The sequence below is a fragment of the Hemiscyllium ocellatum genome, chromosome 17, assembly GCF_020745735.1.
Source record: "Hemiscyllium ocellatum isolate sHemOce1 chromosome 17, sHemOce1.pat.X.cur, whole genome shotgun sequence".
NCBI lineage: Eukaryota > Metazoa > Chordata > Chondrichthyes > Orectolobiformes > Hemiscylliidae > Hemiscyllium > Hemiscyllium ocellatum.
Genome location: NC_083417.1, coordinates 52418987 through 52438249, shown reverse-complemented (window position 1 = coordinate 52438249; position 19263 = coordinate 52418987). Strand labels below are relative to the sequence as shown.

Sequence of the window (19263 nt, the reverse complement as noted above, 5' to 3'; positions counted from 1 at the left end):
TAATGTTTTATGCCAAGGGTTTCTATCTATTTATTTGGAGCTTCAGTCTAATTACTGATAACAAATAATTCTTGTTTAGTACAGAAATCTGTTCTTGGATTTCTATCAGTCTTGATCTGAAAGTCAGGTAAATATGCTTACCTTAAAGGAATTTTAACATTTGGTGAGATTTTGGGAATAGCAGGGCTTGATTTATAGTACAATATCCTTATGGAACAATTTCATTCTGTTGGCATCATTCTGCATTGCCAATTGGCTGAAGTTATCATGAAGGACTCCCCTTCTCAACCTCTCCTTTGCCTGAGGTGTGGTGACCCTCAGGTTAAACTACACCAGTTGGCAGGCTCTGGATTAGAGAGGAGTCTACGTTCACCTGTGACAATGGTGACATTACTTTTACCTAAATGGTAATAGATTGCTGGAATGCAGTCTTCACTTTATCTAAGTTGCAATAAAACTCAGATCCCAAAAAGATGAAAAAGCTAGTAATGCTGAAGTCTATTAATAAAGCTAACAAAATCTGCGATAATCTCATGTTACAGTTACAAAGTAGAGAAGGAATTTAGAAATTTACTTAATGTGAATCACGACATAGCATACTTGAACTAGAAGAAAACTGGTCTGACAGGAAAGGAGACCGAAAAGAAAACGATATCCCATCAAATAAAGGGCCAGCCTTTGGAATAAGTAATTTATATGGTGCAACGGCATACCTTAAATGCCAAAACAGCAATGCCATAATGCCAGCAACCATAAACCATGCCAGCAACCATAAACCCTTGGCTGGGTCTCATTAAAAATGTGTTTTGAAAACTTTATAATGTCTGTTAACCTTGCATTTACAATCCTCTGTGTAATCTGCTCTAATCGGAGTTAAATATTTTGGGTTGAATGATTTTTATCTTGCAGATGTTGACTTCAGGTGCCCTTGGACAGAAGTACGGAACATATACATGAGCTCTCCAAATTCGAGTAGACTTGGATCTGTAATAGAACTCATAAGGGTGGTAACTGTTCTAGGGAATTCGAGGTGTTGTCTTTTCACATTAAAGTTATTCCCTTTCAACAAACACATGGCCAAAAAGTTATAACTTTAGACAGTTTTCTAATGATTAATGGCAAATAGCCCCAACCAAAACCAAATGGATAATACTTGAAACTATTTGGAAGCCAGTGACTAGACAAATTTCACAGTACAAGCAATTCGGCATATTAAAACAGTGTTCACAAAATATAAAACACCTAAAAGAACTGTGGATGTTGTAAATCATAAACAAAAACAGAAATTTCTGGAAAAACACAGCAGGTCCAAGAGCATCAGTGGAGAGAAAGCAGATTTAAAGGAGACCCTTCTCCAGAACTGGAGTTCTAAAGAAAGGTCACTGGGCCTGAAATGTTAACTCTGTTTTCTCTCCACAGATGCTACTATACCTGTGTTTCATCACAAAATACATTGAGATAAACTTGATTCAACTTAAACAGATTATATTCATAAAGATAACTAACAACATGGGTTAGAAGTATTCGCCAAAACAGCTATCATAGCCAATTTCAATGAAGATGTAAACTGTCAAAACTGTCTTTGATTTCTGCAATAGTTCTCTGTTTGCAGAAACAAATCTAGCTCATGCAAGAGCTTGCTGACTATTTAAATTGTTTATTTATAGATAAAAGCATCACAAGCTTATTGAGGAGGGTGGGAATAATAGAGATAAATCAGTTGCCACTATGGGATCACAATTAGAACAATGATCAAAATAAGAGGAAAATACCATGGGTAAGAAACAGCATAAAAATTCCAGTTCTAAAAACACCTCTAAATTACCATTCAATTTTATTTAAAACACCAAATATAAACCTGGAAATCTAAAATACACACAAGCACATACTTTTCTTCCCAAAAAAATATTAACCATGGAACTATTGCTAAAGAGCTATAAAAAAACATGATTTTTTAAAAAAAGTGCATCTTTCAAGGCATAGGCTTTAAAATCGACCTCAAAATGTTAACACTCATCACACTGGGTTACCGATTGTTCAGATCTGTGGAGAAAAAAAAAATCAAAATGTTAGTTTGAGTGCATAACACAATAGACGGCCACTTTGAGAATACCACTAATGTCACTAAAGCTTTGCACTTGGCAGCAGTCAATGGTTTTATTGCAACATGGGAGAAAGTAAGTCTGTATTCCTACTTCAGTTATTTATTTAGGGCAAGCATGGTTTTCTGTAAAGAAACTGGATTCACCGATAACCCAAACACATTTCTCAATTACTGGCATCAATTTAGCATCAAAACAAAATTACCCCAAACAACAGACTCTTGATAATAGCTCAGCCAAGACTAAATAGACTGAAGAGTCAACTTACTTACATTTGGATTTTTTGCCTGTTTCCAGCAATTACTTGCGTAGGCACAGAACTGCCCCAGTGCAGCATTCAAAACCATTGACAACAAAATTGAGAATAGAAACAGATAATTTACATTTTACATCAATTGCGGTCCTAATTCTACACACCTGCTGTGTTCTTATGTTCTTTTAACATACTTTCCACGGCTTTCAACCAATTACCTGAACGTATTTTTAAATGTTGACATAGTTTCTGTTTAATCACCAATTCTGGTAATGTATTTCCCACCTTTATAAAAAGGTCTTCTCAACACTATATTCTAATATGTTGCACTTAATCTTGTATCAAGCTCTGGGCCTCTCAAATTGCTGGCACACTTTAATTCTACTATTTCATGACCATTCCTTCATATTTTAAAACACCTCTAATCATGTCAATCTCCACCATTCTAACAAAAGCAGAACCAATTTTCCTCAAGTGCTTTAAAATCCATATTTCTTCATAGCAAGCAATAGTCTGATTAATTCCCATAATATTCTGACAATACCTTGGAACTCAAACGGTACACAAAGTTTCAGGTATCGTATACAAAACCTTGGCAAGAACATGTAAAAGTTGATATTGTTTAAAAATATTCCGAGAGATTTCTGGCCTAAAAAAACTTTTGCTTTTGTACATATTTCATGTAAAACTAACAACATTTTCAGGGACTGATGCCGAAAATTTCAGAATCAAAGCATAATCTCTACAATTGCACCAAAAACTTCAGTTACTCTTTAATTTAAAACAGTAACACTTGGCAAACACCCTCCCATGCCTCTCTGTCAATTAACGTAGGAAGCACGAATACAATTTTGAACTTTGAGGGCAAAAAAAATTGATAGTGCAAATGAAAAAGGGATACAAGGACCAACTTTCAGTGAACTAGGCTTTTCCATCTTGATGTATTGCCCCCAGCCTTCTTGGGGAGGGAAGGCTCAGATCTTGCTAATCAGGCCCTTTCAAGTGCTGATTTGATGCAAAGACCCTGCAAAGGTTAGGTCAAGGACTGGGAATTATCAGTGGGACATCTAACGGCATAGCCCTTCCCTAGCCCTCAAGCAGCATTGAACAGTGGGTACAGCTGCTACTGCTTCTGAGGTGTAGGGGTAAAGGAGAATCTTTAATAAAACACAGAGAAAGGAATAAAATAAACTGCTGTCTGTTTGAGTCACTGTCTGCTCAAAAAGGAGTACAGTACTAGAAGTGTCAGCAACTCTCTAGATATCTAGAATCAACTTTGAGCAGTCAAAGTTCAACTGGAAACTGACATTACCTAGTCGTCTGCATACAACATTTATTTAGTGGTTATAAGATCCAGAGGGTCATAAGGTGACATGTCCAGCCTTTCAAGGCCACCTTTTAATTGATTTCTTAGTTCTTCATAATCAGGCTCCTCATCATATTGTAGGGACATGACCTGTTGCAAATATTCCTTCAGTTCTTCTGTAAGTTAATAAAATTGATTTAAAAATTAATAAGCAGAAGGGAACATAACATTTCATTACACACAAATATCTATTATTTCAGAAACAAAACTTTTATATTGAAATAACTGCCTTGCGAGCTTGGGAAAAAGTTTGACCAACTTAAATAGTACAGTTAACTGAGTAAAACATCCCAAATAGATTCAGTCAGAAAGGTGGTTCAGTGGGAACTGGGTTGAGGGAGCAGGAAGTAGGTTTCACGAATAAGATGAGCAAAGTGAGGGAATGAGGGGAAAAACAGAAAAAAATGCAAGTTTAAGCTAAGACTACGGCTACGGGTAGCTATAGAGTTGGTTTGGGACTGAGGCACAGGGCAAAAAGCAGCTTACACTTATGTAACAATGTGAAAACTTTAAAATAATTATGCACCAATCTACATTGAATTACATTTAAAATGACTACATGTCAATGAGTGAACATTGTAATAAGAGGTGACCTTGGTACTTATACAAGTTTCAATTGCTGCAGAGTACTCAAGTAGTATGAAATGCACAAATACATTATGAACAAAAGGTACAATTTTGGGGATGACAAAGTTTGAAGGAATCAAAGTACAGAGTTAAACAATGATACAAAGAAATGGATTAAAGGTAAAATCAGAACAAAACTAAAAAAAAACAATACCCAAAAGGAAGAGCTCTGATGAATTGAAAAATTTTAATCAGTGAAGACAAATGATGAATACTCACCACGAAGGAGATAAAATCTACAATAGATAGAATATTGCAGATGAAAGAAAGCAACAGATATTCCCTAAATGTTTTGAAGCTGATGAAGTTAGTCAAAGAATCATAGAAGTCTTACAGTGTGTAAACAGGCCATTTAGCCCAACAAATCCACATCAAACCTCCGAAGAGTATCCCACCTAGACCCAGTCCCTACCCCAATACTCTTTTTACCCTTACTAATGCACCTAGCCGACACATTCCTGAACATAATGGGCAATACAGCAAGGCCAATTCACCTAGCCAGTGCATCTTTGGACAGAGAGGAAACCAGAGCACTCTGAGGAAACCCATGCAGACACAGGGGCATGTGCAAATCCACACACACAGTTGCCCAAGGTTGGAATTGAACCCGGGTCTCTGGCACTGTGAGACAGTGGTGCTAACCACTGAGCTACCATGCCGTCGACCTTGTAAAGAGGTCTATGTGTCTTTGTAGCCTGGATGCTTAACATTCAAACCAACACTCAACAGTAACTGATAAAGCTAATGTAATGATGAACTTCACAAACCAGTAGACAGAGGCAGGAAACATCAAACATACTGCAGCTTGATCAAATTAGACTGTACTTTGAAAACAGGATACAATTCTGATTACCACGACATGACAGAAACATTTGAAGACATGAGGACTCCAGGAGGAGGCAGGACAGTGAATGGACAATTACTCAAATTATGTTTGCTCTTTGAATCTACAATAATTGTTTTATGTTAAGGCAGAAAGCATTGGAAGTACTTCTAATACAATCTTAAATCTGTATTTAAACAAACGAGTGGGTTGAGTGTTTCATTGGCAAAGCCAACCTTTATTACCCTTAAGCTACCTTTTTGAACTATGACAGGTGCTGGTTCTAGGTACATCTAAGGTATTGTTAGGAAGGGTTTGTGGCTTGAAAGTGAATGTGCAGATATTATGTTTGCATACATCAGCCACCCTAGTTGGCAGAGATCGTGGGTTTGGAAGGTGCTAAGTCGTGATGAATTGCTGTACACCTTGTACTTGGCGCACTGGCTGCAGCCAGTGTGATAATGGTGAAGGGACTGAATTTGCAAAGTAATGGATGGGGTGCCATTCAAGAAGATTGCATTTTTATTTGAACTGCACCCATTCAGGCAAATGAAGAGTATTCTACGACACATGGACTTGTGACTTGTAGATATTAGTCAAAGGTTAGAGAGCTAGGAGGGGAGTTCCTGCCACAGAATTCTTGGCCTCTGACCTGCTGCTGTGGCCACAGTATTTAATTTGCTAGTCCAGTTCAGTTTTGAGTCAACTGAATCAGGACATTGATTATGGAAGATTCAGCAATGGTAATATGCCAGTTAACACCATAAGGAAATGATGAGATTCTGTACGTTGGAGATGGTCGTTGCCTGATACTCATGTGGTGTGACTTATTAACCCACACCTGAATACTATCCAGGTGCTGATACATATGAATACAGGCTGCTTCAGTATCTAAGTTGCAAATGGTGCTGAACACTGTAGTCAAACATCTCCACTTCTGACCTTATGATGGAGGGAAGGTACTCATGAAGCAGCTGAAGGCAGTATTGTCCTATTTTGAATTTGGGTAGGATTCCAACCAATGCACATACTTCCTAAATTCCCACTGACTCCAGTGTTCCTAGAGCTTATCAAGAGCAATCCTTCTCTCCTCACCTTGGGCTTCAGCTCTTTTGTCCATGTTTAGGCAAAGACTTAATGAGGTCAGGTGCTAATGGCTTTGGCAGAAACAAACCAAGTGTCAGTGAGCAGGTTATTACTGTGTCTCTTGATAGTATGGACAATGACCTTTCTTGATCAAGAGCAGCCTAACAGTGGTAAACTGGCAAGCTTGGATTTGTCCTAATTTTGTAGGCAGGATATACCAGGGCAACATGCTACATTGCCAGGTATATAATAGTCTTGTAACTGCACAGGAGGGGCATTGGAAGGTATGAGACACAATCTTCAGTACTATTGTTGGAATGTTGTCAGGATCCAGAGCTTTTGCAATACACAGAGCCTTCAGCTTTTTCTTGATATCATGTGGAATGAATCAAATTGATTGAGAGGTGGCATTTATAATGTAAGAGACTCTCAGCAAGAGACCAAGATCATCAACTCAACATTCCACATGTCGATGGATGTGAATAATTCAGCTTCATCTTTCACTGGTCTCTCCTGTTCTTGAAGATGGGGATATTTGTGGAGCCTCCTGCTTCTGTTATTAGTTTAATGGTCAATGCCATTCATGCCTGGATATGGCAGGACTGCGGAGCTCTGCAGTCAATGACCTTTGCAGCACTGATCCCCAAGGTGTTCCATTATAGTTCATCAAGCACAAGATCCATTTATCTCTACACTCTGGTTTCAGTTAGTAGACCATCCCTTTATGATAATAAACTATCACTAAACCATATGCTATTGTGTAGTAACCTTTGATGTGGCATTTTACTAAATGTCTTTAGGAAATACAAATTCACCACTTCTCCAAGGTCCCCTTTATCCACTTTGCTATTATTCTCTCAAAGAGCTCTAATTAGAGTCAGAGTCAGAACATGATTTCCCCTTACGAATCCATGTTGAATCAGATAATCATAATTATGATCAGACAAAGTACACGTTTAATAATGGATCCCAATAATTTTCTTATGATAGATGTCAGGCTGATGTGTTGTTACTGCAAATATTGTACTACAAAACTTGCGAAGTAATAGGAGATCATTTGCTAGGTAATCAGGCAATATATAAAAACAGTGAACACTGTTGTAAATGGGCCGACAGAAGGTTTTAAGTAAGATTCTATACATTTCATGTCCTGAACCAGGCAAGTAGATCCAGGAGAGGGTATTGTGCAGAGTACAACAGAGGATCAAAGAGTAACAAATGACTTTTCAGAACCTTCTCACCCTGTTGAAATTGATTCAATCACAAGATGGAAAAGAGTAATTCACATAGATTTGTTCTCTATGTGCTTCCTAATTAAAGCGTTCATGGCAAATTCCTCAGCAATATGGTAAACACTAAGAGAATTCCACTTGCAAGCTTGTAGATACAACAGAAACCATTGTTCATAAGTCACATTTACCAAGATGTATATTTTAAAAACTGTAACCAGATCATCTAGAAATGTGCACAGAAACACTTAAAGCACACATCATCTGTTCCTTGGTGTGCACTGGATTCTGACAATAAATATGTAATATGCAAACTTCCAAATAATTGAAAATTAGATATAAAAATCTAGGTTCAAAATTCAACAGGCTTTGCAGCACTTTACTTGAACATTACAGAATAATAAATAGTTAGTAATTTATATACTTCCATTTTTATTTACAGTTTTAATCATAATTAGAACTTTGCATTGGGCACAGTATTCTTTCCTCCACTCTACCACCACCCTCCCCCCAAAATATTTAAGTTTGGAAAGAGTCCAGTTAGCCAAATGATAATCACACACGCTAAAAACCTGGGCTGGTAATTGGTTTCTATGTTGAACATTCTTATTACATTCATGCAGATTTAATTTTAAATTAAATAACATACATGTCTTGAAAACTCGAATTATTACCTGGAAACTTTCTTTTCCCAGAACAGTACTTGAAAAGACTTGGTAAGTCAGCTTTGTATCTAACAAAGAAACCCCAAAAACGAGTAAATCAGTTTTAAAATTAAATCCATATTATAAACATTAATGTCTACAAAAACATCTTGTTCAACACATCAAATACTACATATGCATCTGTCTCAAGTATGGAGAAGCAGAATTAATTTCTGTGGAGGTAAAAAAGCTAATCAAGAACATGTAATACTAGGGAGACAGTTTTTGTAGGCTTTCAATTAACCTCTCTCAATATTGGGATTCCAATCTCCAGTCTAAAATACAATTAATCTTTGAATTTATCTTTAAATTCACCATGAAACACAAAATTTGTGTTATATTTTGTAGCCATGTACGGATCCTTCACTTCAGCAAAATAACAGATTATATCTAAAATAAAACCATTGTCAAAGCTTTACTTTGCACTCATCAAAACAATTTGCAAGAATTCCTTTAAGAGTGCAAGACAAAAGACTTCAACAAATTTCACCGCTTTTCAGCAGTACTCAACTCTGTACTGTCAAATGACAATATAAATTATTCTGTGTCTTTTTAATTAATACATTCTCTGACTTACTGTGAAGACCGCAAAAAATGTGCTAGTTTTGACAAGCTGAAGTCACATTAAAATATAGCCCACAATCAGAAAAATGATTAACAGTAGAATCTACAAGTCTTTGGTTTACTCCAATATAGTGCTGTGCTAATGGATTACCTTTACAAAAAAGAAAAAATGGGGAAAGTCTCTCTATCTTTCTGCCAAGAAAGATTCCTGTTAATTTTTATAGCCCAAAGGCAGACAAAATGGCAAACCAGAGATTATCTTGCCAGTTCTCTCCGCTTGCAGATGCTCCATGTGTCAGGTGACAACCATCCCGTACTTCGTTTAGCATTCTTATCTGATGCTATTTCTATAAAGTTTTGTAAATCCATTGAAACTATTTCCTTGAAGAAATCTCAGTGCGTAAAGTGCTTGAGGTTCAATTTGGAGGACATGCCTCGAGTGTCAATTAATTCATTGAACTTCATTGATGATTAATGTTTTAACTCCTCCAGATTGATGATATTCTAAATCAACTGCAAAATGTCATTAAGGCTGCCTCCCTTTAAGACTAATGCATAATTTGGGAGTGGGTGTGCAAAACACAGCAGATTTTTGTTAAATTAAAATGATTGATAGCAAGACAGACCCTGAATTTAGACTTAGTCATTCATGGCAAAGGAGGAGACGGCCATTTGGCCCATCAGATTAGTGCCAGCTCACCATGGAGAGATCAAAACTGTCACTTCTCAGTATGATGCTCCCCTGGCCCTAACTTAGTCATCCAGGTCACCATCGTCCTCCCTAATTAGTAGAGGAATACAAGTTAAAGTGCAGCTGAACGTTTTAAACACATGAACCTTACCAGGACCAAGGTTTATAAAAGCACCTTCAAATACTGTCACCTTCAGCAACTACGTAATTTTCAAGCACAGTAAGCAATGACCGTATATTTTTGTTTCAGTTTAAAATGATTTTATCCTGTTTTTCAGTTCCTCACACACCCTCAAGTCAGAAGATCTCCTACGTTAGCTTAAGCAATATCTGGCCATGAAATGAAATTGAAGAACAGGCAGAAATATTTCTTGTGCTCATCTGAAATTCCTCCTTTGTTATTTGAGTGGATGATTTAACCATTTTGTCAAAAAAAAATCATACTCCTGCTAAAATAGCATAGGTATTTCAGGTGAATATGTTAAGCATTTATATTTGTTCCACTGCAACTTTCAAGGCATCTGAACAAAATGCTGAGAATAGGAGGAAGAATGGAATGGGTGGAGGGGGGGGCACACAATGCATTGATGTCAGCCAAAGTAACTATCCCAATCATTTCAACTTAAATGATTTGGATGGTAACTTTCAAATCCTAATTTTGTATCAAGTCTCACATTCTAAGCATCATTTAATTTACCAGGGTCCTCCTTTTAAAAAAAACTGAAGGGCATTAACTTTATAAACAAAATAAATAAAAAGTTGAAATCTTCCTCCTGCACAACACTCATCACACTATCATTTATGATGACAACATTGTTTTAAAATGCTCCTGGTTCTTGAATATACTAGCATTTGAAACCTTTATCAAACCACTTCGATATTTCACCTTACAACACTAATTTGTAAACCACTGTAGTTTCCTCAAAAAGTGCAGTCTTAAATTTGACTTATTTCCCATGCTCAAGTACAACTGAAGACAATCTTAAATTGCATGTATGCAACATTTAGATTATGTACGTTATTACATAAATATATACACTCACTCACTTCTGTTTTGTTTCCATGACAGAGTTGGGATAATCAACATTATCAGACCATGGCAGGGAACCACACAACGCCTTCAACATACAGTAGCCCAGTGTTTCAAGATCACTACGTCTGGAAGGTCCTATAACATATACATGAATTTGTTTACTTTGTTAATCCATGAACTACTGTTAAAATAAATACATAGAATAATGGAACTTGCAGTATTTTAGGAGGATAAGAAAGAAAAACTTAGCTAAGTAATAACCTCCAACTGTCAAAGATTAAGGCACATGATGTGTTTAAGTCTGAAGATGGGTTAATGTCTTGACAGGTTTTGCAGTGTCTGCACATCTATAAACTGGCAAGACTCATTTTCATTCTTAATTCTTCTTTCCTCTGCATTACACAAGACTGGTTTAACCTACAAACTGCAGCAAACTAAACTTTACATGCACAGACTATAAATATCCCTTTAGGGAAATTAACACACCCAAACGGAGGTTCAGAAATAACTAGTTAAATACATTAGCCAAGTGAATGATGCAGGAATACCTTTCCTAGTACGATTTCTCACTGCCACAGTTTCAATGTTTACATTTGCTTTTCCATTAATAGATAGAACTTATTCCCAAACATTCCATTAATGACTTGGAATCTGGTTTACTAAAATCTGTTATGAATAATTATACAATTTACTGAACAAAAAACCTAAGATTTATCTTTCAAGGTAGACATCCAAAGTTAAGCAAAAGCATGCTTCAATTCCGACTTTTGCTTTCAGAGTTTTCTTATGCCAGTATTATCCTTGGTCCTTCTCTATACATCTCATAAGGCTACACTACCCAAGACTATTGAATGATTTTGTGTATCCAATAACTATAGAAACTTGTTCAATTGACTCTAGTGTTAAATCACACAGTAGGTAACAATCTTATCTGAAAACCATACACTCACTTGCCCCACAAGTGACCCTGGCACAGTGATTAAGTACAATCAGTAATTTATATTAATATTGAACCTTAACACAGCAAAAAAACATTGCAAGGCACATTACAGGAACATAATCTGGTACTCAGCCATGTACTACGTGATCATAACATAGGATTGAAAGAACCTCTTGTATGAAAGAGCAGCAGAGAGATGGAGAGGTTAGTTGGATTCCTAAAACATAGTACCTTGACCTCAAAAAGGTAAATTAAGTAGTCCCAGATGCTCATAGGACAAGAATTGGAGGAGATGAAAGGATGGAGGATATTAAAGCTGGGAGGGGCAAGGCCATGGAAAGGTTCAAAATCAAAGACGATAGTTTTTAAAAAAAATCAATCTTTTGTTTAATCGGAACCGGACATAGGTCCGCATGTACATGGATAATTGACAAACAGAACTTGGTGAGAGTTGAACATGGGCAGTACGTTGTTGATTATTTCAGGATAACAAAGGTCAAATGTGCACTGAAATTATTAAGCTGAGGAGTGTTAAAGGCACAGTTGAGCTTTCAGCAACAAGAAGCTGAGGTAAGGGAGAAATCAGATGGATACAGGGATGGAAATACTAGGTGTTGTCTTCCATCTTGGACACATATGACACCCAAGCTGAAATCATAAAGTGGCTGATTCAACCTTAGAGTTATCATGGAGAGGGATGCAGAATTAAGTATCTTTGAACTCCAGGGTCATCCAGTAGTGACAGTCAGACTGGTCACATGATAACAGAAAGTTTCAATCCCTAGAAACTATTGTGATGCTTTGCTTCACTGTTCATGTTAACATATTTAAAAATCTCACAACACCAGGTTATATTCCAACAGGTTTAATTGGAAGCACACTAGCTTTCGGAGCGACGCTCCTTCATCAGGTGACAGAGGAGGGCTCGATCGTAACACAGAATTTGCAGCAAAAATTTAGTGTGATGTAACTGAAATTATCCATTGAAAAATTGATTGTCTGTTAACAGACAATCAATTTTTCAATGTATAATTTCAGTTACATCACACTGTAAATTTTTGCTATAAATTCTGTGTTACGATCGAGCCCTCCTCTATCACCTGATGAAGGAGCGTCGCTCCGAAAGCTAGTGTGCTTCCAATTAAACCTGTTGGACTATAACCTGGTGTTGTGAGATTTTTAAACTTTGTACACCCTAGTCCAACACCGGCATCTCCAAATCATGTTAACATAGGAATGGTTTATTGATTTGTAATTTTAATTTGATTGTACACTTCTTTTACAATGCCCTTCCACTACTTTCCTGAACTTGTCTGTTTTTGAATAAATCAGATGATAAAGACAGCATGTAAAAATGGTAGCACTTTAAAATCATAGGTGACTTAGCCTTCATGAGAACTGGGATAATTGAAGATTGGCAGAAGTAGCCACAAAGAAGAATTCAGAATACATTTGAGAGTTTCCTACAATGTTGTGGATCCAACCTAAGATCATGCAAAGGACCTGGTGATATGTAATCAGACACATTTAATAAATGAACTCAAAGTAGAAGATCCCTTAGAAAAAGTGACCATAACATAATAAAATTTAGTGTTCAGTTTGACAGGAAGAAACTCAGGTCAGAAATAACTGTGCTAAACTTAAACAGAGCAGAGTTGGCTCGAGTGGACTGAGAAAAGAATTTAACAAAGACTGTTATGAATAATGGCAAATTTTAAAGAAAATAGTTCATGGCTCATAACAAATATATATCCCGGGAGAAAGGAGGATCTTAGGAAGGGGAAGTCAAGGATACCATCAAATTTAAACAAAAATAATGTAGTGAAGATTAGAAGTAGCCAGAGATGGGAAACTTTAAAAAAACAACAAAGATAAAAAATAAACTTTGAGGGTAAACTTGCAATAGAAATATCAAGATGAACAGCAAGGATTTATTTAAACATTAAAAAAAAGACTAAAGTGAACATAGGCCTATTAAAGAAATGAGGTTGGGGAAATAATTATAGGAAACCAGCAAGTGGCAAATGGGAGTTGAATAAATACTTTGGATCAGTCTTCATGACAGAGGAGTCTAGGAGCATTCCAAAAATAATAAATCAAGAGGAAAAATGGTAACAGGACATAAGTACAATAACAATCACTAAAGAAAAAGCAGTAGGGAAGCTAATCAGTAAGGTATTATTACTATTTTATATTTAATTAATAAAATGTAACAGAAACTATAGGCTGGTTAAATTTTATCTTGCATCAACACCCTTAAAAATCAAGATTTAGAAATAATTTACAGAAATAAGCATTTGAGGACCACCACCGAGCCTATTTGGCTAGCTCACGCAATCTTCAAGATCAGCTAGAAAAAGTAGGAATGTAGTAAAAGTTGAAGGGCTGTTCGAACAACAGGAATATAGAAATGAATACAACACAAAAATGGATCGCTACATGCAAGGTCTTACCAGCTCCTTTGTGTACATCTACACTGATCAATTCAACAGTGCCCTCATGTGGGGTTCTGCTTCCTTCTCTGTATTCAACGTGCTTACCATCAGGACAATATCTGAATGCAAAGTAGTAACCGACCAAATATACCTGAAAAGGAAAATTCAGGATTATTTTACTTTAGTAGATCCAGAAGTTGTGTGTCATTTAAATCTATCAGACAAAATATTATCATAGATTAAAACTCATATTACTGACAAGACAGAGTGCTGGTAGCAGTGCTAGCAATTTTAGGAAGCCGAGAAGTGTTTTCCACATCTCAATGTCATGAGTTCAGGGCTCATGGAGTTGGGGATATTAATGCTGTTTGAAGGTTGGTTAACAGGCAAAGCAGGAAGTGTACAGATATGTCAGACACTTTTAAACTGGCAAGCTGCGACAAGTGGAAAGTTGCAGGATTCATTAATAGGGCTTCAACTATTTACAAACTATATTGATAATGTGGAGGAAGAGACCAAATAACACACGAGTGTGTGATAACATGAAGATGGGGATGTAACGGAAACTATAGGCTGGTTAAGTGAACTGGTGGGAGTAGTCTGCTGAAATCAATTGCCATGATTTCACAAAATCATTATAAGTGTGAAATATAGCCATCCTAGAGAGTGTGAATTGTTCAATGCCTGACCGACCACTAAGTGAAAATAAACTTACACCAAGTTTCATTGAACAAGGATGCTTTTTTTTAAAAAGCAAACATATCCTGTAGCATGTGGCAAAAGCAAGCGATTAATTGCTAATATGCAAACTTCAACTCCTTTTAAATCCAAACATACATACTCATTCGCACATAGGATGAATAAGACAGATGAGGCACATCTTTTCATAAAAGAAATATTGTGGGTGTAAATTATAGTCAAAAAGACACAAAAGTCTGCACAGAATGCAACCCAAAAGGAGTGGTGTGAGGTAACTTCTCTCTATATTTTTGTTTTTGGCAATGAAATCACGTTGCTATTAACAATGACAATCCTCTATTTGGAAGCTAACCTAAATTCATTCTTGACTAGAACTAGCAGCTAATTTTTTGTTCAAATTGTTTGAGTAGAGAGAGCACATGAGTGAGCATGTGGGAATGAGAGCAGGACTAAGAGTGGCTGCAGGAGTGAGAACAAATCAACTCACTGACCGCTTGAATATCTAAACTGCTTGGTCTCCTCTCAGTTCTGAATCAAACTGCATCTATTACCTTAGGATAGCGTTTTAAAATCACAGCCTCCAAAAATAATTTATCCCCATATCTGTTCTAAAAGGATGACTTTTAGGTTGAAACAGTAGCCAGCGCTGTGCCACAAGGATCGGTGCTGGATCCACAGCTTTTTGTCATTTATATCAATGATTTGGATGTGAAACATAGAGTCCTAGAGATTTACAGCATGGAAACAGATCCTTCGGTCCAACCCATCCATGCTGACCAGATATTCCAACCCAATCTAGTCCCACCTGCCAGCACCCGTGGTTAGTAAATTTGTCAATGACACCAAAATTGGTGGTATAGTAGATACCCAAGAAGGTTACCTTAGAGTACAATGGGATCTTAATCAGATGGGCTGAAGAATGGCAAGTGGAGTTTAATTTAGTTAAATGCAAGGTGCTGCATTTTGGTAAGGCAATCAGGGCAGAACTTATACGTTTAATGGTAAGGTTCTGGGGGCATGTTGCCGAACAAAGAGACCTTAGAGTGCAGGTTCATAGTTCCTTGAAAGTGGAATTGCAGGTAGACAGGATAATGAAAGCAGAGTTTTGTACGCTTACCTTTATTGAGTATCGATGTTGGGAGGCAGTGTTGTGGTTGTAGAGGATATTGGATAGGCCACTTTTGGAATACAGCGCTCAGTTCTGGTCTCCCAGCTACCAGAAGGATGTTGTTAAACTTGAAAGGGTCCTGAAAAAATTTATAAAGGATGTTGCCAGAGTTGGAGAGTTTCAGCTATAGGAGGAGGCTGAATAGGCTGCAGCATCATGATAAAATCATGAGGAGCACAGGTAGGGTGAACAGCCGAAGTCTTCTCCTCAGGATAGGGGAGTCCAAAGCTATAGGGCAAAGGTTTAAGGTGAGAGGGGAAAGATTTGAAAGGGACCGAAAGGGGCAACTTTTTCATGCGGAGGGTAGTGCATATATGAAACGAGTTGCTAAAGAAGTGGTGGAGGCAGATAAAATTACAATTTTTAAAAAGGCATCTGAATGGAAAGGGTTGAGGGCAATATGGGCCAAATGCTGGCAAATGGGACTAGATTAATTTAAGATATCTGGTCAGCATGGACAGATACAACTGAAGGGTCTGTTTCCATGCTATATGTCTCTATGATTCCATGACATTTACATCCTTCTGCAAATAAGGAATCTATAACTGTGCACAGTACAAGAGATGCAGTCTCACCACTGTACTGCCAAACTTAAACAGAACATTATTATGAGGAATTGAATATAAAAATAACGAAAGACTAACATTCTATTCATCGTCTTGATTTCTTGTTAAACCTGCGTACTAAACTTTTGTGACTCATGCATAGAATATCTAGATGCATCTGCTCCTTGGATTTCTACATTCTCCATACTTTGCTCTTTCATTCTTCCTGCCATGGTTAATTAATTCATATTTTCTCATATTATGCTGTATCAGATCTTTGTCCACTCACTCAACCTACCAATATCCATCTCTGCATTACCTCACAATATACTTTCTTATCTTTCTTTAGGGAATCAGGAAATTTAGCTGTCATGCCATCACAATTGAAGGTAATTGAAATAAAATGTTAAATACTGAGTCCAAGCAGAGACTCCTGTGGGACTCAACTTGTCACATTCTGACAGAAAAAGATTCACTTACGCATAAAGTTTTTTGCAACCAGTCAATCTTATATCCATGCTAGTACATTACCTTTTATAGAATGAGCTCTTATTTTGCACAATAACCTTTTCTGTGGCACCTTCTTGAAATTCATGTACATGACATGAACATGCTCTCCTTTATCTACATTACTCCTTCAAAAGAACTCCAATAACTTGGTTAATCAGGTTTCCCCTTTCACAAAATCCTACTGATTCTTCCCAATTACCTTGAGTTTTTATAAATATTCAGCTCTGTTCTTCCTTTCACCTATTGATTTAGAACTATTATTGGAATTATTTTTGTATTTTCTGTGGCAAAGAGAGAAGCAAAAATTTATTCATTTCATCCACTATTTCTGTATTACCTATTATTAACCCACTATTCTCAATATCTATAGGACCAACTCTCACTTTTTTTCCTTTTTAGATACCTGTAAAAATCCTTGCTTTCTATTTCCAGCTAGCCTCCTCTTATACTCCAATTTCATTCTCCAGATTTCACCTTGATTAATTCTCAGCACCATTCTTTATAATCTGACAATCATCTGATCTATGTTCAATTTTGCACAATTACCATATATACTAGGAGTGATAGTTGAATTTTTTTTAAGACTAGTTTTCAAGGGTAAATTTATAGGGTCGACTATTAAATGGATACTACTTTTGAAATTCGCACTATCATTGGCAGAAGCTCAGCTGATCTTTAAACGAATAAAGATAAAAACCCAACAACAAATTACTGTAATTACAGATAAAGACAATAGAAACAAAAATAAGTTAACAGTAGTAAGCTTTTATTTATACATACAGAAAGTGAAGGAAAAATATAATACAGCTTTAAAATCACAATTACCAGTACATGTTACATCTTAAAACATGTCAAATACAAAAACGTTCATTAAAATCGTGCAAAATCACTGTTTAACATCTACAATACCGAATAAAGCTTCATAATCATCAGGATCCTCTACATCCTTGTTGTCCATAGTTAACGGTAGCACAGCATTCTCTTCTTCTTCATGTATAATCATCCCATAGATGATTGGCCTCTGTACTGTTCAATGCATTCCAAATTTCACATTTCTTCAATGATTTGAAAATGGTCAGCTTTAATTTCCTTCCATGAATCAACAATGTAAAGATCAGTGGTAGTGATAGAATCCGCAAACTGCCTCCTTTTGCGTATGTTTTTTTTCTCCATCATGCATCCAGTTATTCCACTTCTTTCTCATCATGTCCTTAAATGGCTTATTGATACCAATATCTATTGGTTGCAAAACACTAGTAACTCCGCCGAGAATGTTATCTTCAACGTTATGCGATCAGATGTTATCAACAACATTCATTAGATGTGATCTAAACTGGCCCCATATGAGCAAAATCTTTTCTGTGCATAGTCCACCAGGTCATAAATTCCAAAATTCCTTCATCCATTTTCTACATTCATCCAGCCTTGTGGATGCACATGGGTGACATTTTCTTTGACAAAATTTCTCTCAAAAACAGACATTGGTTTTAACTTACTGCCATCAGCCATACAAGACTGAAATAAAGTAAATCTACTTTTCTCATGGCCAATGGTTCTCACCAATACTGTTTTTTTTCTCCTTTTTGCTTCACTGTTTGATTCTCTGGCTTGTCGTTTCATCCATATTTCCAATGCACGATAACTTGTAGTTTTCCTTCTGCTGATTTCTGTTTATAAACTGGTGAAACTAGAAAATCTTTTCTAGTTCAGCAGGCAACTTTTGTGCAATTTTAGTTCTGTGCTGAAATACTAAGTCATGCTTTCTCATGAAACTTGTGCACGATCCAGCGTTAAAATCTGAAATTCCATCTTTTTTCGACTCATTTTGTGTGGATTTGAATGGCTTCATGACTAACACACTTCCTACTTTGATGATTTTCAAGTACCCACTCAGCAACTTTTTCCTCCAACTGTGGTCACTTGCTAGGTTTACCTGTAGGCACACTTTCGTTTTAGCATTGTCTTGAGTTGGTTCAATATCTTTTGCCAATCTCTCAAGTTTCTCCAAAACAAAATTCTCTTACTACTACACAGTTTTTTGTCTTCTCTGCAACTTCAATAACTAAGTTTAAATGCTGCTGTATGTTTTTTGTTATTTTCTGGAGGGCACTTTTACACAAAATGAAGCAATTTCAAAACCTCAATTAGGTATATCACTGCATTCCATGAAGTTGGTAATCACCTGACTCTTGTGCACCAAATTGGTATGAATTGTACATCAAACCACATAATAGCACAAAAAAAACATTTCCTTATTGTGACATTTCTCTACAGGAAAATAGCTTGAATCTGTTATCTGCGAAGAACGAGGGCCGGTTTTTACACAAGGTGGATGGAAAATTCCAGAGTTTTTGGCCAAAAATAGGGAGCGACTTCTGCATGCAATGGACTATTATCGAATATATGTAGCATATGCTTTCCCTAGGAGTATGTGATCTGCCTTAACTTCAGTGAATCTCAGATTATGGATTCTCCCCTGGGCCTAACT

General features: G+C 36.6%; 2 protein-coding genes across 5 annotated transcripts in view; both read right to left on the bottom strand.

Annotated features, from left to right (window-relative positions):
* Nucleotides 1-2043, bottom strand: part of ripor1 (RHO family interacting cell polarization regulator 1) — a 325031-nt gene extending 322988 nt beyond the window's left edge. For both annotated transcript variants that reach the window (XM_060838161.1, XM_060838160.1), the window contains exon 1: nucleotides 1998-2043. The gene's annotated coding sequence lies outside the window, so the exon portion shown is untranslated. The remainder of the gene's footprint in view (nucleotides 1-1997) is intronic.
* vrk3 (VRK serine/threonine kinase 3) overlaps nucleotides 1818-19263 on the bottom strand; it is a 43430-nt gene continuing 25984 nt past the window's right edge. For 2 of the 3 annotated variants that reach the window (XM_060838164.1, XM_060838165.1), the window contains exons 10-14: nucleotides 13872-14004; nucleotides 10493-10613; nucleotides 8161-8219; nucleotides 3668-3837; nucleotides 1818-2043 (exon numbers count right to left, since the gene is read on the bottom strand). In XM_060838164.1, the coding sequence (XP_060694147.1) occupies nucleotides 3689-3837; nucleotides 8161-8219; nucleotides 10493-10613; nucleotides 13872-14004 (462 nt within the window). In that variant the 3' untranslated portion in view covers nucleotides 1818-2043; nucleotides 3668-3688. Of the gene's footprint in view, nucleotides 2044-3667; nucleotides 3838-8160; nucleotides 8220-10492; nucleotides 10614-13871; nucleotides 14005-17604; nucleotides 18709-19263 lie in introns of those variants that run through there. The other variant, XM_060838166.1, reaches the window with a different exon arrangement.